Source organism: Carassius carassius, chromosome 43 (genome assembly GCF_963082965.1).
Source record: "Carassius carassius chromosome 43, fCarCar2.1, whole genome shotgun sequence".
NCBI lineage: Eukaryota > Metazoa > Chordata > Actinopteri > Cypriniformes > Cyprinidae > Carassius > Carassius carassius.
Window position 1 is genome coordinate 3,725,896 of NC_081797.1, and position 23,738 is coordinate 3,749,633.

At 36.1% G+C, this 23,738-nt stretch overlaps 1 protein-coding gene across 5 annotated transcripts in view; it reads right to left on the reverse strand.

Annotated features, from left to right (window-relative positions):
- Positions 1-21,781, reverse strand: part of myrf (myelin regulatory factor) — a 31,804-nt gene extending 10,023 nt beyond the window's left edge. For 4 of the 5 annotated variants that reach the window (XM_059536429.1, XM_059536430.1, XM_059536428.1 and 1 more), the window contains exons 1-8: positions 21,275-21,781; positions 5,009-5,099; positions 4,607-4,888; positions 2,518-2,579; positions 2,069-2,291; positions 1,446-1,546; positions 1,246-1,360; positions 32-227 (exon numbers count right to left, since the gene is read on the reverse strand). In XM_059536429.1, the coding sequence (XP_059392412.1) occupies positions 32-227; positions 1,246-1,360; positions 1,446-1,546; positions 2,069-2,291; positions 2,518-2,579; positions 4,607-4,888; positions 5,009-5,099; positions 21,275-21,323 (1,119 nt within the window). In that variant the 5' untranslated portion in view covers positions 21,324-21,781. The remainder of the gene's footprint in view (positions 1-31; positions 228-1,245; positions 1,361-1,445; positions 1,547-2,068; positions 2,292-2,517; positions 2,580-4,606; positions 4,889-5,008; positions 5,100-21,274) is intronic. The other variant, XM_059536431.1, reaches the window with a different exon arrangement.
- Positions 21,782-23,738: the final 1,957 nt, after the last annotated feature.

Below are 23,738 nucleotides of genomic sequence, written 5' to 3' on the forward strand. Positions count from 1 at the left end.
GTATGATGTGTGTTCTTGTGGTCTGGCTCACCTTGACCCCATTGAGTTTCAGGTAAAAGCATTCAATGGGCTGTAGCCCCTCGCTGGTCTTGACATATTTGGGATCTCCTGGCATCCCGATGTACACGGTTACCTGGAAATGGTTCTTCTTCTGACACACGAATGCATCATCAGCCAAGGAGAAGTTAAAACCCTTATCTGCGTCCACCCTATATGTAGGCATCGGACTGGAGAGGCAGAAAGAAAGAAACAAAATCATTTTTTGGTAATATATTTTATTTTATAATGTTATATTAAATTATGTAATATTTAAAATATATGTTAGAATTATTAATTATTAGAACTAATAACGATTAATTATCTGGTTTATTTTTATAAATAATTATTGAATAAATGTATTTGATTAAATTCAATCGATGTTATTCAAAAGTGTAATGGGGTTTAGTAATGGTTATTGATGTCATTGATTTTCTATACTATAAAAATGGTAATCGTGTATGATCGTATATAACTGTAACTACATCTGTTTTTATAATAATTAAAATGTTACTTTTTATACATAATTTTATAAAAGATTTATACATTTTAATATAAATACCGTATTTTCCGGACTATAAGTCGCACTTTTTTTCATAGTTTGGCTGGTCCTGCGACTTAAAGTCAGCTGCGACTTATTTATCAAAATTAATTTGACATGAACCGAGAGAAATGAAACAAGAAAAAACATTACCGTCTACAGCCGCCAGAGGGCGCTCTATGCTGCTCAGTGCTCCTGTAGTCTACACTGAGCAGTATTGAGCGCCCTCTCGCGGCTGTAGACGGTAATGTTTTCTCTTGGTTCTTGGTTCTAAATAAATGCGATTTATAGTCCAGTGCGACTTACAGTCCGAAAAATACGGTAATTATTCCTCTATCATAATGAATTTTCCTGATATAAATTAGAATTCTTTTATAAATAATTATTAATGTAATTAATTTAATCAATATCACCATCAGGACTTTTTTGTTGTACATTTCTCATTCCTCTCTTGTAAGCCAGAACTCTGCTCTTGCTCTTACTCCTACACACTGCTCATCTCATAGGAATGCTCTGGCCTCTGCCATCTGTCTCTCTCTCTTCTGTTTCTTTTAGTACACCCTGATACATCCTTATACCCCATTAAATCCCAAACATACACTCTCGCCCTCAATGCATTTCTCATTGCTGTCGTAAATCTAAATGTGTAAGACCAGAGCAGCACCCACAGCTCTTTTCCACTGGAGTCGTATAATGTGGTCCATTTGTTCTGCTGGTGCGGCTGCCACTTTATGCACTGGTAGTTTGGATCCAGGTATGAGTTTTCTGCATCCTGCATCAAACCTGTTAAATCACAAATACATATAGCCATGTAGTACTGAAAATGCAGTTGTGTTTAGGTACTTGTGTGTGTGTGTTGTGTGTGTACCTGGCTCTTGTTTGATGATTCCTGTGAGGATCTGAGAGTTGAGAGTGCTGTTGGGAGAGCCTGAATGTTTTCTCTTCTTTGCCGGATGAACGGGAATCCCACTGGAAAAACAGAGAGCATTCATTTGTTGATGTGGAAAATGTTTGATCTTTGACACTGCTTGTCCATCTCTAAATCTACGGCAGAGGTTCTCAACCAGGAGGCCCAGCAAACTTCCAAAGAGGCTGCCAGATAACTTAATTACTTATTATTAATACTTTAAATTAAAATGATAAAAAAAACAAAAAGTCAAGATTGAAATAGTGTTTTTTCACATTTAACAAAGTTAACAAACCACAAGGGTTTTTTGAGATTGTAATAGTTGCTGAATCTGATTAAATAAAAATTAAAATAATAAAAAATTGAATTGTAAAATAAAATAAAACAGGGGCCAAATAAGGGTCATCAGCAAACTTACAAGCGGGGGTTCCAAGATTACTTAAAAATATTTAAATTACTTAATTATTATTAATATATTGAAATAATCTAACTCTTATCTAAATTAAAATGCTAAAAGAACAAATAAATCAAGATGTAAGTTTAAATAATACAAAAAAATGTTCCTCTGATTCTCTTTCTCTTACTCAGGTCCTTGTGGATGTTGCAGGAGTTGATGCAGCATCTGACTCTGTTGCATGTCTCCGCCCCCACCACTGCCTGGACCAATTGGATACTGCGAAATCATGGACTCTGGCTTAAGGTACATGTCCCGGTGCATGCTGGGATAGTGGGGGTGTGTGGGAAGAGGCGGAGGACTGGTCATGTGACACATGTTCTCGGGTGTCATTGTCCTGAGCGTGTGCGGATCTAAGGTGGAAAATAAATAAGCAGACATTAAGTTACATTTAACATTTTATTCAATTTGATTTCTATCTGATTTCATTTATGCATCATGAGGTATTCTTCACCCTCTGATACAATAACAACATTTTATGTGTATGTTCTTAATTGGTTATTTTGAATTTTTAACTTGCAGTCGTGATTATTTCTGAAATTTGATTCACATCAAACCGTTCGGGTGGACTGAACTTACCGTTGGCTCGCTGGGGTGAATATGGCTCTGAACTGGAGTCAGGAGGGGACTCAGGTAGAGTTCTGCAACAACGATAACATTAAATACATTTTATACACATTAAACACACTATGTACATGACAATATGGGTGATTGTCAGGGGTTTGTGATTGCTATACAATTGCAGTGAGTTTTAATGTGTTGTTAGGTGTATTTGATCACTTAGTAACAGTACAGCTCTCCTCAACAAGAATAATGTTTTAATTAGAAACCCATCAGAAAGCTCACTAACAGCATACCTGCTGCCTCCTTTTGATCAACATTATAAAACAGCATAAGTGATTGCAAAACTCCTCATAGGTTATCAGGCCTGACTCGTTGTGTCTCAGTGTTATTCCCGGCTCACTCCTCCGTCTGTCTTACTCAGCCTTTATCTGAGCTGCGGAGGTTTATCTGAGGTCATATGGAATGAAGAGGTGGGGCATATCAAAGGGGTGTGGCTTACTATTTGACTACTATGATTATGAAATTGTGAGGAAACTGCGTTATTGTGTATATTGAATGTATCAACACAAGCTCATAGCGATTTGTAACTATTTTACATTATCGCAAATTAGTGGCTAATTCGTATGAATTCATAGACTTTTGTACAATCTGCTTAGGAACACTGACAAATAGGTTTAAGGCTGGACATAATTTAAAAAACAAAATATGATACATTTAAGTACCGTACAAATCACATCCTACAAATTCATAAAAAATTACCACCTCAAAAATAGTTACGTTTCGCATTACTTTCATGAACAGTCCTGTGAGATGTGACTCAGATGTGTCATACTATGATTCTGAAACTGCAACGAAACAGCATTATTTTGTTCACGGCAATTTTTTTAATCTATTTTACGTTATTGTGAATTGGTGGCTAATTTGTATAAATATGTATCTTTTCATATGATCCACTTACACCCCACTGATGGTTAGATTTAAGGGTGGATGTTCATTCTTATGTTTTTTTATTTTTTTTAAATCATCCACTCTATATACAAATCAAATTATACTTATTCATAAGAAATTGACACTTCGAAAAAAGTAGTTTTTTCAGGTTTGAAACTATTCCACTCAAATTTGACATACTGTACTATGATTCTTATTTTGATGAAAATGTGCTATTGTGCCCATGAAAATTTATAACTATTTTATGCTATCGTGAATTGGTTTCTAATATATATGAATTAGTTTGTTTTTGTGGCCCTTTTCTCAGAGTCTTCAGCAAATTTCCAATCCATCTGCAGGATGAATGAAAATTATATAAATAAATAAATCATTATTAATCATGGTAACACTTTAGAATATGTAACACTTGTTAACTATTAACTATGACATTTCTCTCAATAAATTCTTAATTTGCTGCTTATTAATAGTAAGTAAGGTAGTTGTTAGGTTTAGGTATTGGGTAAGATTAGGGATGTAGAATAAGGTCAAGTAGAATAAGGCATTAATATGTTCTTAATAAGCACTAATAAATGGCTAATATTCTAGTAATATGCATGCTAATAAGCAACTAATATTTGTTACCTATTCTAAAGTGTTACTTTAATCTTTTTAACAATCTAACGCTAATCTAAATTGAAATGTTAAAATTAAAAAAAAAAAAAAAAAAAAAAAAAAAATAATAAATACTTGTAGTTTTTATTTGCATAAATTAATTGGAATAACATCATAAAAATTTGTTGTAAATAATATATATAAAATGATTCTATGAATTTGTACGTTTTCATACAATCTGCTTATGATCCATTGACAGTTAGGTTTAGGGGTGGTGCCTTTTTTTCCTGTAAACATCTGTATCTTTCCATAAAAATAACATTGTATGAATTCATACAAAACTGCCACCCCATAAAATAGTTATGAGTTTTCTCATTAGATATTGTGGCCATAAGAACAAAAATAAAGCAAAATGCTCTCTCTCTCTCTATATATTTATATATATACAGTATATAGCTTTTATATTAATTGAATAGCTCTATTCTATATATAGTTTATACATAGTATAGAAAAAAATCCATCTGTTGATTTCACCATATTTGCTCCTTTATGCGTTTTCTCTTACCCCGGTGCGTACTGTCCGCACTGGTCTGGCTTGATGTGTGGCTGTTGGTGTTGGGGTGTTTGGCTCTGCTGTTGCCCCAGGCAGGAGTAGTTGTGTCTGAGGTGGCCCAGCGGTGGTGGAGGCAGGTAGGGGTTCTGGCAGGGCTGGGACAGAGACGGGATGATGCCCTGGCGCAGGGGGATGGGGGGGCTCACGCCACACCCTACCCCTCCTGAAGAGGATGCCCCGGCCTGAGGCAAGGGATACTGGGGTCCCGGGGTGCTGTGGACCTCTGTGAAACAACTAGAGGAGAAAAAACAAATCACGATCTGATAGCTAACTTGATTTATTATCATCAACATAAGCACATCACCAGAAGAAATTTGGAGTACTAAGTGGTACAAGCTGTTTCCAGATTCTCACATGTCAGTGCTGTCGTCCTCTTTGCTGATGTATTCCTCCAGGATACTTGTGTCAAAGTTTGTTGGCTCCAAAGAGCTATTAATATCATGACCTGCAATGGAAGTAGAGGGAGAGAGACACAGAAAGGTAGAAGAAGAGAGTGAGAAAGGAGGATGAGTATCGTGTTCCTACGCACCGTTTCTACAGTGATAAAATAACAGTTTCACAACATCTCTCATTCAGACTCCAAAAAAAGAAGCAGACAGTTTTGTGTTGCTTGCAACACTTCTGATCATTTGTTTGCTTGTTTAACAGCAAGACTGATGACAAACGGGTCGTACTAGGCATCACAGATGAGGTCCATGGAAACATGAATGTCTTGGAGGTTATAGACACAGTACAAATAGTAAAAACTCCAAAAAGAAGGTCACTTGCGAAGAATGTTTTATTTTATTGTGCATGATTCTCTATCCTCTCATCCATACCTCTCTATGCATCTGCCCCCTTCTTCACCTCTTTACCAAATCTTTCCAACTCTCCACCACATGACCCATGACTGTGATCACTCCACTGCAACCAGGCTGACTGACCCTGCACACTCAAGCCAAATAAAGCACCTTTTATTGCATAAACTCTTGCATAGTCTTTCTCTTTATGCATCGTATAATAAATGTAAAAAAAGGTATGTGCATGCTTTTTGGGCAAAAACAAATATATAAAATATATAATACACATAATTTTCAGAACATGATTTGTTGTCTATCACGTTGTGCAGTAGATTCAACACTAAATACAAGCACTTGTCAAAAATTATATCTTGTATAATCTATAGCTATTATTGCACCTTATGAACCCATATAAAAGTTATTTAACTTAAAAAAAACATTTTATATTTTTTATTAATAATTTAGTATTTGTTTTTTTATTTAATGTATTTTTACATTATTATTGTAAAAAAAATAAGAAAGAAATATGAATAAAAAATCTAATGAAAATTCAAATGTTGTATTATTTTCCTTAGGTGTAAATGTAAATAACATGCTGTATATTCTGTAATATATGCACTGCTCCGGGTGTGTGTTCACGGTGTGTGTGTGTTCACTGCTGTGTGTGCACTTTGGATGGGTTAAATGCAGAGCACGAATTCTAAGTATGGGTCACCATACTTGGCTGAATGTCACGTCACTTTCACTTTATAAATAAATAAATAGCATTTTTTCCTCAAGGCCTGCAGAAAAAAAAGAACATGTATTTTGAGTCTTGATTTGTTACACGGCAGGTATATTTAAATGAAGACTGAAGGGATGATTGATGAATGAAGAGAAGATTAAAAAACTGAATACCGAAAAATCATACACCACAGAATATATATATATTACTAACACACACACACACACACACACACACACACACACACACACACACACACACACACACACACACACACACACTATTCCTTTCATAACCACATTACAAGCTAAAATCCTGATACTGAAATGACAAAGTAGTCGTATTTCTCTTTTGCAAATTGCTTTGCAAAATGCATAAATAAATACAGAAAAAAGATAAAGATATGCAAATTACACAAAGCAAGAAAGGCAAGAAAGCAAAGGATGAAGAGAATGAGGGGATTCAGTCCAAGGTCAGGTGGAGGTGTGGTCAATAATGTAGAGACCCCCACTAAACCCCTCTCTCTCTCTTTGATAGATTAGGCCACTAACGAAGACAGAATGTGAAGAATTCCAGTGTTAGTGTTGGGAAAACTCTCTGGTCCATCAGCCTCCCTCAGCCGGAGAGGGTTCACATCCCACCCCAGTGGATATCCCGACCTAGACGGCACCATTTACAGAAAGCCAACACAATCCTGACTCACAAAATATTCCAAAACAACTTTGTGACCATTGAACAGGTTTTATCCACCTGTGAAATATCATGGTTCAATTCTGTGTATGTGAGTTTACGCAGACTGATCTTTTTATAAGTCTGTCAGTGTATGTTTACACAAGGTATAATCCAAGAATCAAAGAAAACACTTCCCTTAAGCCATTTGAGTGATAGCAACTGTGCTTAACCTTCTAAGTTTAAAAAAGAAAAAAAATGTTTTTTTTTCTATTAAAAATGAGTGATGAAACTTCTGCTCTGCATGGAAAAACCAGCGCTGAAGTAATGTTTGGAGGTGCAGTGGTTGGGGTCTCTGCTCGGATAGTTTTATGAGTGTGCCAACAGGGCAGTGAGAAACAGAGAGGGATGATTTACCAAATAAGATCCAGATGTTTCCATCCTCCTGCATTAAATCTGCCAGGCCAGTGCTGATAACGGCTGCAAGATTGACTGACGGGAACAAGAGTGGGGGAGCAGAGGAGGAAAGAGAGAGAGCCTTGTTGTTTGACAAAAAAATAGAGGAGGTGATCTTAACAAAATAATGAGAAGTCATTCTTTGTACTGTTTTGTAAAATGTTTATTTCAATAATGATCATGTTCAGAGTACTTGTGAATGTGTGCTCATGCTCAGTGCTTAATTTGTAAATTGCAAGGTCCCAGAACAAAGCAGGGTAACGGATCCGGCATGTGATTACAGGAGGGAGAGGTAACGGAACATTCGCGCAATCACATTGCTGGACCAGTTTAAGTGATCGTTTAAGAGCGTGCACCCAGGGGCGCTGCACAAGATCCCGGGCCCTATGCATAGGCAGTCCTAATGCCCCTGTCCGACGCCCCTGCGTGCACCAGTTGCATTTAGGGTCTGTAAGGTCATGAAAATGCCATGTGATTTTAAAACAACAATTTCCAGGTCTAAAAATGTTTTGAAAAAGTTGTGGAATTAAATTTTTCAAATCTCATTGTAATAGTTTTAATCAGGTCCTACATTTCTGTGGTTGTAATAATTCTCGCAGCTTTCAAGTTTATAATGAGGTAAATCCCTGCATTTATTCAACATAGCTTGTAGGTTTGAATAATAAAATAAATCCACACAAACAAGATTCAATCATTCATTCGAAACCATAAACTCTCTCGGAGCGCGCATCTGTCTGCACTTCAGCGACCTGCTGCAAGCTGCGATACAAGACTCACTCGCCTTTCGATCGGGACAGCTGACAGAACTGTCACTTGACTTGACTAATCGGTTAATTGTTGCATTGTCACAAAAATGTATAATTTGCACACCTTTTTAAGTATTTTAAGCCATTTGGTACTCGCGCACTCCACATACTGCACTAGGCTATGTGCCCTCGCAGTCACATCCAAAGCTCGTGCTTATAAAGCCGGCTCGCGAGTATTAGCCTATATAAGAGTTATTTTTCGTAGTTTGTTGATTTTAAGCAACCAAATACGTACACACAATATGATGTCTGATGGGTGTTGACAAATAAAACAGTTTCATTGCACACTCTACTAAAATACAGGAGGGGAAAGGAAAGGAAAGGGGGAGTGAAATCAAAAATTAAACAACACGGCATCGTCAGTGTTTGTATTGTATCAGACACGTGCAATTAACATTAGGCTATTTGAAAAACAATCTCAAATGGAGTTAACAAGGTCTTTGGCCGGCGAATGAGGAGATCTGTGTTTTGTTCGCATCTGAGGCAAGTGCAGCGCATTATATGACATCATCACCTTTTACAGGCTATATAACGTTTATTGTTGCTATATTGGTGCTTAGTTTTTCTTGTTGTTTAGTAAACTTGGCCAATGTCTAAAGCGCTATGCACAGGATATTCAAAACGTACAAAAGCATATTGGCTAGATGGCAAAAAATTACTTACTTCTCCAGTCTTCAAACACACAAAGACATTAGCCTTTACAGACATCGTGTTTGAGTAAAGAAAATGCTGTAATATTCAAACAGTTATTTGTTTACCCTTGCTTTGCGAATAAGCGGAGATCTGTCTCCTCCAGGCTGTGCGCGCGCGTCAATCTGAGTTGAGGCGGGGGAAGTGACGAGGTTTCGCGAGAGATTGAGGATCCAATGGCGTAAAGAAGTTTTACTGACAAGCTCTTTTAAATACTTATCATTGGTCAAATATTTGTAAAACCCTCTGATTTAAAATAATAATAACAAATTATAATAGAGATATGAATTTCGGTTAATTTTTCACGGCACATATCTGTCTGCCATACGGAAACGCCACCCCTGGAGGAGGGGGATCCGCCAAAATTAGGTGCCGGATCCGATTTCGGCACAAATTTAGCCCTGCTCATGCTCTGTAAAGAGCCTTAAAAAGGTATTGTCACCTGTTATACAGTGAACTAATTCACATTGAGTTAATTCTGCAAGCTCACAAACCCTTTTCCGTATTCACTACTGCTGAGTTTGTGTTGAAACGAGCTGATATTTGTTCAGTGTTGAGAGATTAATTTCATGTGCTTGTTTCAATCTTTAAAGCACTACTAAATAAACTCAAAATGCCAAAGTTCAACTCATCTCAACTCTTTTTAAACAATTCAAAGCTTATTTAAACACAACCAAACACAGTCTGGCTTAACACAGCTAAACAAAACTCAGTTTATGAAGTTGATATTTTAATGTGATTTCAATATTCAAACGTTTATGAAGCTGATATTTCAGGTCTACAATATTAATATTTATTTTGTTCAGAAATATGTACTATTTACACCACATACACTATTTACAAAATATGAAGTCAGTGCTTTACAAATTTTTTTTTAACTTTGATTCAGCAACAATGCATTAGATCAGTCAAATGTGACATTCTTTTTCAATAAATACTTTTCTTTTGAACTTTTCTAGTCATCAAAGAATCCTGATAAAAAACATTATCTGATTTCAATAGGATAATAATAATGTTTCTTCAGAAAATCTTATTATTAGAATGATTTCTGAAGGATCATGTGACACTGAAGACTGACGGAGTATGCTGAAAATTCTGCTTTGATCATGAGAAATTATTTGTTTTAAATATTCAAACTCAACAGTTATTGAACAGTTATTTTAAATTGTAATATTATTTCACAATATATTGTCGACTGTATTTTTATTAAACAAATGCAGCCTTGGTGAGCAGAAGAGACTTCTTTCAAACACATTTAAAAATCTGACTTCAAACTTGTTAGTTACAGTAACTGCATCACAGTATAACACACTGTAACTGAACTTAAAAAAATGCTTTCAATTTGTTTCCTGTTTGTTTTTTCAAGAAGGTTTCGTATGAAGAACTGATGATTCTGAACTAAAGCATTTGGCATCACAGAGGGTCCAAACTAAAGCCACTCCCTGGAGAGCTCATTAATCACAGACAACAATATAGCACACATCCCTTCCTCTGTCTCCATGTATATCTCTCTCCCTCTATCTCTCTTTACCTCCCTCTGCACTTTACACATACATACACGCTCTGTTTTTCTACATCTCTGCATGTGTAACTGATCATTGCATGTGACTTCTTAAACATGTTAATTAGGGATTTAATGAGTCACTCAACTCACGATTCCATTAATGATTTTAATCTAAATTAGATTGTATAATTTTGCAAAAACAGAATGGTCTGACTTCAGTTTTTTGAAACTATACATAAAAAATATTTGCATGAAACAGAAACAGCAGATGAGCTGAACGAGACACAGATTCACTCTCTGCCAGGTGGCATTAAAGCATTTCCTTGGTTTCCGCTGTAAACAAAGCAGTGCTGCACTTATGAACTTTAATATGGATTATACAGAGGCAAGATGAAAAGAAAAAATACTATCTAAGCTTTTTTAAAAATAGCAAGTTCCCCTTTAGACATACATTCATATAAACTCCTACCCCTAAGTGAAATGTGATTTTGTTTAGCATCTCAACTGATATGAATCATCACATATTTGAATCAATTTATTTTAACCGGCTCACATTAATCGGTATATCCATAATGTTAATCATTAAGCTCTAATTCGCACCAGAGTAAAGTATAATAGAGCGAAGTCCATTACATTATCAAATGGTAAACACTACCCAGAATGCCCTACAATACAGCAATCATCTTTGTATCCACACAGTTACAGAGGAAAACATTTGCACAATTAGGCCATCCTTAAAAATATTTTCGTTTGCAGTAACAGTAATTGAAAAAAAAAAAGGGTCGGTAGGTCAGTCTATATTTTTTTTTTTCAAGTTTCAATGTAAAAAAAAAAGTACATTTTTGTGATGGTGATGACGTAGGTATGAATTTCAACAAATTAGCATATCGTGACGTCACTGACTGGGTCTTCAACCCGTGCCTTCGGGCGCATCATTGCAAACCTCATTTTGATGCAGGCTTTATAGACCACAAACAAATTTAAATCTTTGTCAAAAACATGTTTATTGCATGAATTTCAGGTGAGAAGGAAAAAAAATGAGGTAGCCTACTGTTTTACTTGCATCCACCGCTATGTGTCAATGCAACATACAAATGAGAGACCATTTACTTTGCTTTCTTGGGTTGTCACTTTTGTGAAAAAAAATCCTGTTTGATTTGAGTGACAAGTGTTCATTGAATCGATTGTAAAATCGATTATGCATGCCCAAATAAGTTTTATAAGTTTTTAAAAAACACCAAATATAGGTAAATCCACGGACAACAGGCAGGAGGAATGTAAAGATTCAATATATTGGTAAAAACCAATACTGATGATTTATTGGCGTGAAGTTGCGTGCACAATGACAAACAGGAGTGCAACATTTTCGAAAAACAATAAGCAGAGTGGACTGACATAATGCAAAACATTTACTGCAGGCTTCAACATGGCTGTGTTTACGATTGAATTTCAACAACAACAACAAATCGCATAGGCGATTTTCTAGGGCTGTCAAAAAAATCGTCTTTCGAATATTCGTCGAATTTAAAATAAAAATCCACATTTGAATGCAAAAACGTTGCATTCGAATTTTAGGTGTGCATTAAGGAAGCTGCCTTATGAGCCCCGGTACTTCACAGTCCGCGTTCCATTCCATCTCGCTGCGCGCACAGCCGTGTCTACACAACTTTCAAAGGCGGACGAGCTCGACACGCAGTATCTGCTGTCTCATCTTTCACCTCGTGTACGCACACCGTCCGCGGTCTCAAAAAATGCCCGCACGCGGATGACGAAAAGGACATAATAATGCAGACGGTGTGCGGACAGCCGAAGTATACTTGATCTTTATCAGTGGCGCACGAGATGCGATGACAATGTATGTGGCATTGCATTATAAGGTTATGTTAGCCTATCCAGTTGAAGCCACTACAAAAAAAAAAAAAAGAGAGAAAGAGAACATCAATGTGGAGAAAATCTTGTTTACATCAAAACTGAAACCAAGCCGTTCACACAGAACGCATATTTCGCGCGTTTTCTAGAGGGACACCGTTGGACTCGCGTCTCGCACAAGAGAGCCGCATGTTTAGAAAGACATGTAAAATTTATGTATTTAATTTAATTTTCTAAAAATATCTCGAGACTTTATGTCGGGTTTTTGTTCCCCACCCCACTGCATCTCATGTTTTTAAATGAAAAAATGTATTCTGTGTGACTGGTTTTCCGCCCTTTTTATTTATTTAACAATGCATGCATACATGACGCTGTTTTGTTTATAGTTCTTTAAGCAACTTAATTAATAATAATTGGTTCATAAACATTATTTTAAATATTATGTTGTTTTTTAACAGTCATGTATTCTAATTCTTTGAATAAACATGCAGTAATATTTTGCTCAATGCGCTATCTTGAGCCTCAGAAGAGAAGCAAAAAGCTTTTCTTCACCCTAACTGAAATTATGCATTTTAAATTCGAATACAATTCATATGAGACTGTCTGAATACCGGCAGAATTCACATTTCTGTTGTAAAAAGAGAAACATTGTGCAGAAGTATTATTTGCTGTTATGCGTGTGTGTCCTGGCTCAATAGAAAACTAAAGGGTGCCCAAGCTGCAGTTGCTCTGTGACACCTGTTCAAAAAAAAAAAAAAAAAAAATCCTGGACCCGCTCCGAGAGAAGGTCGTTAAAATAAATTTCCTATTTTCGTTTTCGAAACTTGTGTTGGTTGATTCCTGCTTGATTCTTGCAATAGATTTTCGAACATAAAGTGACAGTCGACACGGTCACAGTTTTAGACTAGACGTGAGAAGGGATGGGAAAATATCTGGGCACAGTTTTTCCAGAACTTCGTGCCAAGTTAAAGCGGTGTCGAGCTGTTTTAATGAATTTTTTTAGATGTATTATGGTGCCCGAACCCGTATGAACAGAGACCGGGAACATTTAGTTTACTGCAGCCGCAGGCATCATTACCAAGCGCGAACCGTTGACTCTGACAGTGAGTGAGAGTATGAGACGAAGAAAACGCACAGGCCACAGTGTGACATCCGTTAACCAATACTGTAAACATAGATGACATCACGGGTTTTTTTTAAATGAAAGAAGATAGCCTTCATTTGTATGTAGGCCTAGGCAATTTATATGTTCACAATACTTAAATATAATTCATAGTATTTTATTGCTTTTGTTTTAGTTGTATGAAGAGTAAAAAGAAAATTGGTCGGTCTTAACGCAAATTTACATTCGGCAAATCGGTCGGACTAAAAGCAAAAAAAAAAAAAAAAACTGAGTCGGTGCTAAATTGACAGGGTCGCTCGGGTTACGGCAAACAAGAATATTTTTAAGGATGGCCTTATTGACCTGATAAGAAAACTGTGAAATCAGACAAAACTTTGATAGATATTGTCATCCGGCTCAAGATAAGTTTCTATTTTGTGTTTCAGCCAGTGTTATTTAAATACCATTAACATATTTTTACAGTTTTCACATATATTTTGAATTAGTTTATATTCTTATATACAGTATGTTTGCATTCTAAAGTTTTGGCAATTTAGTTTTGTGTTTTTTTGTCATTTTTATTTTTATACATATAAATAAATATAAATATAAATATATTCGTATTTTAGTTGTAGTTTATTTATTTTAATATTTATTTATTTTATTTTAATATTTTATTTCGGTTAAAAAGTTTTATAGATTTATTTTGAGTAAACTATAATAACCCTGGTTCCAACTCTTTAAACGTGACATCAGTTTGTAGGCCAAAAGCCAACATGATGATAAGGTGGTTGCTATCAAGTTTCTAAGGTGTTCTGAGGGTTTTTGCTGTGCTGTGGCTAGGGCGGCATCTTACTACCTTAAAAGTTCCCACCCCCAAGTCTCTATGATATTAAAAGGTTTGTGTTCCTCCATTGTATTCATGAGTCAAATCACTTGACTTAAAAAATGTTAAGAATCATTTTATTAAGAATTGATTCATTTTAATTTTAAGAATCATACATGCTTTTAGTACAAATACTGCTGGATAGGCTACATGGTAAAGCTTAATAATTAAGCTTAATATTTTTTTTTTGACCATATAAATACACAACACACGTATGAAAATGTGTTCACAGAAATACCCACATTTATACATTACCACGCATGCACACACATACATAACGGACAAATTAATGAGGTCTAGGAATGTGAAAGGTAAATAGCAACAATCAATAAAAAAGGCACTAAAAATGATTCTCTAGAATCAAGAGAGACAGTACCTGCTCGAAGCCACAGCATTTTGTTTTAGGATGGACACAACTTAAAAAACTGAAGATGTGGGCATATGACCCGGTACGTCTCTCATATCCCTCCAAACAACATACACCTTTCCATCTCGGACCTCAGTTGGCAGGTCCATGGTTAAGTGAGTGTGTGTGTGTGTTGTAATGCAGGATTAGGTTTCAGTCATGAGACAGAGCTGTACCAGGCCACCACACACAGTTCTAGTCAGCCACCAGCACTGAACGCCCCGGCCGACCTGAGCAGCTTACCTACCCTCCACGAGCACAAGAGAGGGAACAACAGAGTGCTAAAGAGCACTTCATGCCTTCATACTGTCAGCAGAAAAAGGAAACATGTAAAAGTCAGGTAACAATGAGGGATTCAAGGAATGACACATTTTCAGAGGGGTGTAATATAGTAACAGTCCCACACGCTTCACCACTGCCAAGATCTCAGCCCAATTTTAACCCCAGCTCCCCAGATTAATCTCCACTAACATGTCGAGTCACTAGCCGATTATATGGTGTGGTTTGATCAGCCACATGAGTTTACATGTCCTATTTTTAAAAAATTAAAAAGGTAAGCACATGTTATAAGTGCTGTTTTAATGAAACTGGAGAACTGCATGCAAAGACAAAAAAACACAACCAGTGTAATCTGATTCACAAGCAATGCAAATGACTGTTATACACCAAATATGACTCACTTAAATGTCAAGTTATCATTACTTTCAGGAATGAAGCACGTTATGGGAGCTTAATGATTGTGAAACCTAAATCTGTATCATTAATGACTAATTGTTACTTTTAATCAAAGAGATTTACATTTTTATTCTAATATAATATAATATAATATAATATAATATAATATAATATAATATAATATAATATAATATAATATAATATAATATAATATAATATAATATAATATAATATAATATAATATAATATAATATAATATAATCACTAAAACGTGAAGCACCTCTTAGGCCCTACATATTCTTTGTGCAAACAAAAACTATTAAAAAATAATCTATGTTAATTCAAATAAAGCTGAAATCAAATAAATAATAAATATTAGACTAAAAAGTTAAACTGGAAAAAATTTTTTTAAGTTGAAGTGCTTAAGTTGCAATTAGCTACTGAAACTAAACTGAAATTAATATAAAGGTAAACAGAAATATATATATTTTTTTAATCAAAAATAACAAAACAAATTATAAATGCTTGGTAGTATAGGGTCCAATTCTCACTAATAACTAGTTGCTTATTAGGATGCCTATTATTAACATATTGGCTGTTTATTAGTGCTTATAAAGTACGTATAATGCATGGCATCCATAATCCTACCAAATACCCTAAACTTAACAACTACCTTATAAACTATTAATAAGCAGCAAATTAGGAGTTAACTGAGACAAAAATCATAATTAATGGTTAGTTAATATCGAGAATTGGACCTTAAAATAAAGTGTGACCGAATGCTTTTTTAAAAAGTACAAAAATGTACAAAATATACAAATTCAAAATCTATATTAATTATAGTATGTATATAATACTAAAATAACACGGCACACAAATCACTTTACAATAAACGGAAGCATGTGGGAAATGGATCAAAGTCACCTAAAATGTGGAAAGTGTGTAATTTTTGGTTTGTTGTAATGGAGCTGGCATGTGAATGTTCCAGGCCTGGCTGCTCAAACACAATGCATTCCAGTGACAGCAATACACTGTTACATGAGAGAGACCATGCGCAACGGCCAAACTATTCCCTCCATCAAACATCAGCCTCAGGAACCATCTGTACCTGCACACAAGAGTGATCCATGACTTACTGACATCAGGCTAAATGTGACCTAACCTGCTCAAATCCTCTCACAAAAAGTGCAGTGGCGTGTTTAGACTCTTCGCAAATCACGCAACTGCGTGAGGCCCCTGCGAAACATGACTTCTTATGAGAGGGAGGCCCTATGATAAACCCATTTACTGTAAATATAAAAACTGGGTTACACTTTATTCTAAGGTGTCCTTGTTTCAGTATAATCATATTTAAGTACTGAGTAATACTAATTAACCAAAACATCAACTCCTATGCTAATATCTCTGAATCAGCTCCTTACAACACAGTTGCTTTGTGCTTAATGTGTGCAAAAACCCACACATGTGCATGTTGCATGTGTGTATTTGTATGACCTGTGCCCTGCCCTTATCTCACCCCACCCACAGCATGTATGAGTGTGTGTGTTGTGTGCGTCCATCTGTGTGCGCGTCTAAGTCTGTTATCTCTCTTCCTCGCCCTGTCTGCACACTGTCACACTAATGGAGTCGGAATGAGGCAGCGATAGCGAAAAAGAGACACGAGAGAGAAAGAAACATTACTCGCACCTCATTCTGATTTTTTAATAGTGTTGTAGGTATGCCAAGAATGATGCTGTGCATTAGAGACCCTCTGTAAGCAGCTTATGGCTACTTTCATTCAGGCTAAAAACGCTTTCTGAGCACTCTTATGTCACAGGGGGTTTCTGTGGTAGTTATCTTTAGGTAAATATCTGAAAACTATCCAATCCAGGCCTCTCTTAACCTGAAGGAACAGGAGCCAGTAACCGTTTCCCAGAATTCCTTTAAACACCCTCAATCACAGAGCCTTCCTTGTGAATAAAGAAAACACAGAAGCCGTTTATCAGGGCTGTTTGTTTACTCTGTACTCTGTTTATGCTCAAATGAATTCACCAGATTCAGACTAGTGATGAGTCACAAATAATTACTATTCATTGATTATTCTGTAGCTTTTTATTAATATTCTGAAGTGTTTTTTCTTTTTCTTTTTTTCTTTCCATTTTAGATGGAGTTTTAGTTTTAGTTTGCAGTGTTTTTGCCATTTTTTATAATTTTTTTGTCTATTTAGTTCTTATTATTCATATTTTTACTTCAGGTTATGTTAAAAGAAAATTAGGAATTTTGCCTTTGCCTAAGTTTTTGCCTAAATTGTTACTTCATAACAACAACATTTAAATGATGTACCTAAAATCTGTGTCTCTGATGTTTCTTCTGAGAAAAAGTCCCCAGTAATGTCTCCTCTGGGGCACATAGAGATCTAAACACAGATCTAAACTGTTTTCAGATTTGCCAAAACAACAAAGTCTCAGTCAAAACTCAGAAATCTCAATAAACTCATACATCTCTCATCAAATCCTTATATTGTTTATTTCTTCCTAGGACAGAGGAAACATCCCAGACGAAGTTGATATTTGAATGAAAGAAGCTTTGATAGAGTGACCTCTGAGCAATAAAATTTTCCTTTAGGACAGCTGAGGGTCAAATGAGTCCTACAGACAAACAGCTCAATCTGCCTCTTCTTTTGTGCTTTGTGTTGCTGTACTCCACAATGGATGTTGATTTAAGATACCCTCAGCACAACACACACACTAACACAAACAAACAGAGCACAAACACAGAGCATTCATTGGGAATCGTGGATGTGGAGCACAATTAAAAAACATAACAAGCCATTAATTAAATCACAAAAATACATACAGAGTGTCAAAAAGTAGAAAATGACAACAGAATCTGAATGAATCACAATCAGGATTTACTAAGTGTTCTCAAAAGCACAAACAAGTCATTCACAGAGACCTGAATTTTTTATATATTTACATAAAGTAAGTGCATCCACCCCACAATTATTCCATAATTCACATCACATACTAACTGATACTGTCGTATGAGGAGATTTCTAGCACGTCAGATCATCTCTAGTTCAGAGGCAGCAGGGTTTCGGTCGGGACCAGAGGTGTGCTGTCTGCTTCACTCCCCGACTGAAGAATGTAAACATGTGAAATTCTCGTTAAAGAGCATTGCTTGATGGCCATGAACTCCAGATTCCAATGAAGTCAACAGTGTTACAAGTAAAACGCTGTCATATATACAAACCGTTACACCTGCTGTGAGAAAACACACTCGCGCCTAATGAAGTGCCACAAATTATGGCTGGAAAACCCCACCAAAATAAACAGTTCATCTTAGAACCTGACATTAACAACTACGGCTTATATCTGCCATGAATGACAGAGAAATGAATTTGACCACTCTGAGAGGACAGTAAAGTTAAAACAGAGGGATGAGCCAAATCTTTCTGAAGAAAAGAAAGATGACGATAAGAGTGGAGAAAAAGCAGAAGACGATAAATCAACAATTTCCAGTGACCAAGTGATTCTTATAATGTCATTACTGCAATGTATATATTTTTTTTCTCATTCTTCTCAACAGTGATTTTAATGTAATTTCTTAAATTGTCAAATTGTCATTACTGCAATGTAACCAGGTATTATTTTGTAATTCTCATAGTTCCTAATAGTGATTCTCATTACAGTATTTTCTTTTAATTGTCAGATTGTCTTTACTGTAATACATCTAGTAATTTTGTAATCCTTATTATTCTCAATAGTACGGAGCCTGGGAAGTCACCTGTAGGAGGAGAAAGAATCTGTGCCGATGTTTTTAAAATCTGTCCCCTCAGTTTATGAACCATACTCACAAATTCTTAAACTGTTCCCTCGGTTTCACAAATCATGCCCATGGATTAATAAACTGAACCCACAAATTTCCAATCCTTTCACTCAAATTTTGTAAAACGTACCTTCGGTTTTTGAATCCATACCCACAAACTCATAATCTGTGCACATACTTTCGCAATCCATTCCCTCAGGTTTGTACACTTACGGATTTGTTTTTACAAACCCGAGCAAATGGATTGCAAAAGCGTGCTTACAGATTACCGAAGGTAAAGTTTACAAAATCTGAGCACACGGATTGAAATTCGTGGGCACAGTTAGTTAATCCCTGGGCACGACTTGTTAAACCGAGGGAACAGTTTAAGAATTTGTGAGTATGGTTTATAAACGGAGGGGACGGATTGCAAAACCGTTGGAATGGATTGTTGTTTTCCTCCTACAGGTTACTTCTCTGGCTCCCTACTATAGTGATTCTTATTGCTGTAACTTAAAAAAAGGTCAGATTGTCATTACCACAATGCATCGCTATTTTTGGTAATTGTCATTATTCACATTGTACTGTAATAAAAAAAAATATACAAAAACAAATTGCAATTTAAAATACTGTCTTTTATACAAAAATCTTTTAAAAGGTAAACACTACCATGTGATGTAGGCTATTGTAAAATTTAAATATTGAGCATTTTAACATTATATTAAATAAATAGATTTTTCCTTAGCATTGTAATAATGAACACTGTTGTTAACGTGTATTAAATTGTCATTAAACAGCACAAAAAATCTTCAAAATTTCTTTCTTTGATTTTCACCAACATAGACAAATCAGCGGATTCATTGTTTTAGATATATTTTTTTTTCTTGCCCAACACTCCCAGCAATCTAGCCTATTCAATAATCCATCTCTCTCTTTAATTCTCCTGTTTTCAATGTCTGTCTTAACCATTACAAACACACCATTTATCACATTCCTCTGTCCTTCCCAGTGTTTCTCTTCAAACCCCTCCTCCTCTCTCCTCTGGATTCCATCCTTCGCTCCCTGCCTCCGTACATCATCGCTTTCTCTGCGATTCTCTCCACCTTTCTGCCCTTCCCCAACATTCCTTCACTGCCTTCTGCCCGTCTGACCCCATTGGTGGCTTTTTGTGTCTCTCCCCCCAAACAAATCCAGCATGACACGTTTAATCCTGCTCACACAGGAATAATGTTGAAAAACACAAGTCCTTAAAAAACTTCACCAGTGGACACGTGGTGGTAAAATACCTACCAACACATTGGAAAACAACTGACGTTAGCAAGAACCTTATCTGGAATATGTATTGAAACTGAGCTTTAGCTGTAGAAAAATTGGGAAATAAGTGCAGTACATTCAAAAACAACCATTATGACCAACTAGAGGGTTTTCTCTGTATTGTTTCAGGTAAATAGGAAAAAATGCTATGATGTTTTGATGTAATATATAATATAAGTAAGCATACACAGTATAATAAAATTTTAATTTCATCACAAGCAAAAAGCAACAAAAAGTACCAGCATGTTTTTGGACGTATACCAAAACAATACCAAGTTCTATCAACGTATGGTAATACCATGTTTTTGGACATAAACCATGTTTATTGTTATTATTTATATATATATATATATATATATATATATATATATATATATATATATATATATATATATATAATTTTTTATATTTAATATATATATTTCTACTTGATTTGACAATCGCTTCCTTCTATAGGTGTAACCTAGTCAGGTTGATTTAGACATATGTGACCCTGGAGCACAAAACCAGTCATACGTAGCACAGGTATATTTGTAGCAATAGCCAACAATACATTGCATGGGTCAAAATTATCGATTTTTCTTTTATACCAAAAATCAGTAGGATATTAAGTAAAGACCGTGTTAAATGAAGATATTTTGTAACTTTCCTACTGTAAATATATCAAAACTTAATTTTTGATCAGTAATATGCATTTAAAGTCGATTTTCTTTGTTGTTGTTGTTTTTATTTTGTTTGTTTTGCACCCAGATGCCAATTTGACAGATTACAGATGTCCAAATATTGTCCTATCCCAACAAACCATATGGGAAGCTTATTTATTCAGCATTCACATGGTCTCAAAATCACAACTATCTCTAGTACCATGGTATTACCATCGTATACATCACTGAATTGTAATCTTTTTAAACTGTTGAACTGTCACATCAACAGGTGATCGATAAACTGTCTTACCTTCGAAGAATCTCTGTAAGGCCTCCGTTTCATCAATCACGGTCTCCATTCTAGCGGCTCCCGCGTATAAACTCCATGAACATGAACGGACGGAGCGGCGGGAGTCGCGTGCGCTTCAGACTCTCATCATCCCAACTTGACGAACAATGATCTTTATATAACCTACTAACAAGCCACTGAGTTCCCCGGAATAAGCTTAGTATCAATATCTCATCTGGATTATTATTTATTATTACTTAAAACCGCTCGTTTTAAGTTACTTGTTTCAGTTTCTCGCGGAAAATACAAATTCGTTTTCTGAGGAGATGTTACCTTTGGATGTCAGGTGGAGGAATATTCCAGTTTCCCCCGAAGATTTCGTTTTTCTATTACCGCGATACATAATTACAGACGTGTTTCATGAGAAATAATCATTTGAAGTTAGAGAACATATTTTATTATATTATAAAAATGATCATGTGAGCAGGTTTTGCGCTCGAGACTCTTTCTGTGAAACGCGCTCAACGTCCTCTCTGCGCGCTCTCGCTCCACTCGCGCCGTGCGCGCGCGCTCCACGAGTGAGCGCGAGAGGAAAGACAAATGTAGGCTACCCCCAAAAACTTGATTTAACAAGGATTTTCAATCCGGTTTAGACGTAGAAATATATTACTGTATTATGAAAGGCCAACTACATGAAGCATGTCTTCTCAAATGTGTGATTTCCCGTTAAATTACAACTCCGACATTGATGCAAAAGAGCATATGACTCAAAAACACAGAAAAGAGACAAAGAAACTTAAATAAACAGACACATGAACCAGTGTTGGGTGAACTGTATTAAGCTACTAAAGTGATTCATTACTGAAATCAAGTGTATTTTCCTTTGAAACCGATTATTCTTACGTTTTATACGTTTTCTGCAACTTCTGAATAGGCTATAGATGTTAGAACAATTAAATATAAAGCAACAGTGGATTTTACATCCATATCCAATATTTAACGTATGTTTTTAATGTTACTTTTTAAATGTATTTACTTAAAACAATAATTTGTGTAATTTTATTTTCGCCTAAAAAATTAAAATAGCATAGCAGTTTAAGTCTGTCCTTGTGGAGGCTAATATGGGATTTAGAAACTAGCTTATAATTAGTAATACCTTAATAATACCTAATTAGTACAGTAATCTAATTAATCTGTTAAAGATGTAATCATTAATTACTTCTCTAGAGTAAATTACTAATTGTTGCCCATAAACATATCAATGACATATAACTGGCAGTCTTTGTTGTTGTTTTGTTGTTCTTGTTGTTTTGCAACATTTGCAAGGACAAATTATAGCTGTAAATTGTTAAAGTCATTCTAGATACTTTTACTTTTATAAATACCATGGTACACTTTGAAAAAATATTTTTTGAAGTTGTAAATAAAACAGATTAAATTTTACACTATAATAAGATAAAATATTCCAGCCTTCATACTTTAAAATTTCACGTTTGATTCAGTGTTTCTTTGCAATTATTAGTGAAATTTATTAGATATTCTGAATGAAAATTGTTTTACCACCATTTATTAGTTAATTTATCATATATATGTAAGAATACCTGTCACAGTGTCTGGGTTGTGTTCCCTGGGTTTCCACTAGGTGTCCTCCTTTCTCACGGTGTCTGTCTCCTTTTCACTTCCTGTTCCCTTATTTGGTCACCTTCCTCCTGTTTAGTAATTGATTGTTCCCCACCTGTCTCCTGTTCCCTCATTATCCTTCTGTGTATTTATACCCGGTCTGTCTGAGTCTGTGTTACGGAGTCCTTGTTTAATGTTTATAGTTATTCACGACCGTCGCGCCTTGCCTTGCCTTGCCTTGCCTTGCCTTGCCTTGCCTTGCCTTGCCTTGCCTTGCCTTGCCTTGCCTTGCCTTGCCTTGCCTTGCCTTGCCTTGCCTTGCCTTGCCTTGCCTTGCCTTGCCTTGTTTATGTTATGTTTGGATATTCTGGTTTTGACCCTGCCTGGACTGTTTACCCCTTTGGATTACCCCTTTAAATAAAGGACTTACCTGCAATTGGTTCCCTCTCCTGTGTTTCCTGTAACACCGAACGTGACAGAAGGACTCCGTCACAGTAGGAACCAGCGGTATGTCATTTTTTCATTCCCCAGCCAAGATGGCGGAGCAGCGAACCAAGTACCTTCGGTTGACCGCCCTCCGCCAAGAGGGCAATGCAGTGGGTTCCCTGGCTCAGGTGTTCTGGTCCCTGGCCGAGGGCATGGGCTACAAACGATGCGGCCCTCAAGGACTATTTTAATGGCGGGCTGGATGATCCAGTGTCTCAGGAGGAGATGGCGCAGTTAGAGACACTGGAATTCTGGGAATTTGTGCGCTACCTGCAGCATCGGCTTCGGTGGGATGCCCCAGCCACTTCTGTCTCTTCCGGCGGGGTGGTCGTCAGCCCAGCACCACTGCCCAGGATGGCAACCAGCCAAGCGCCACAAC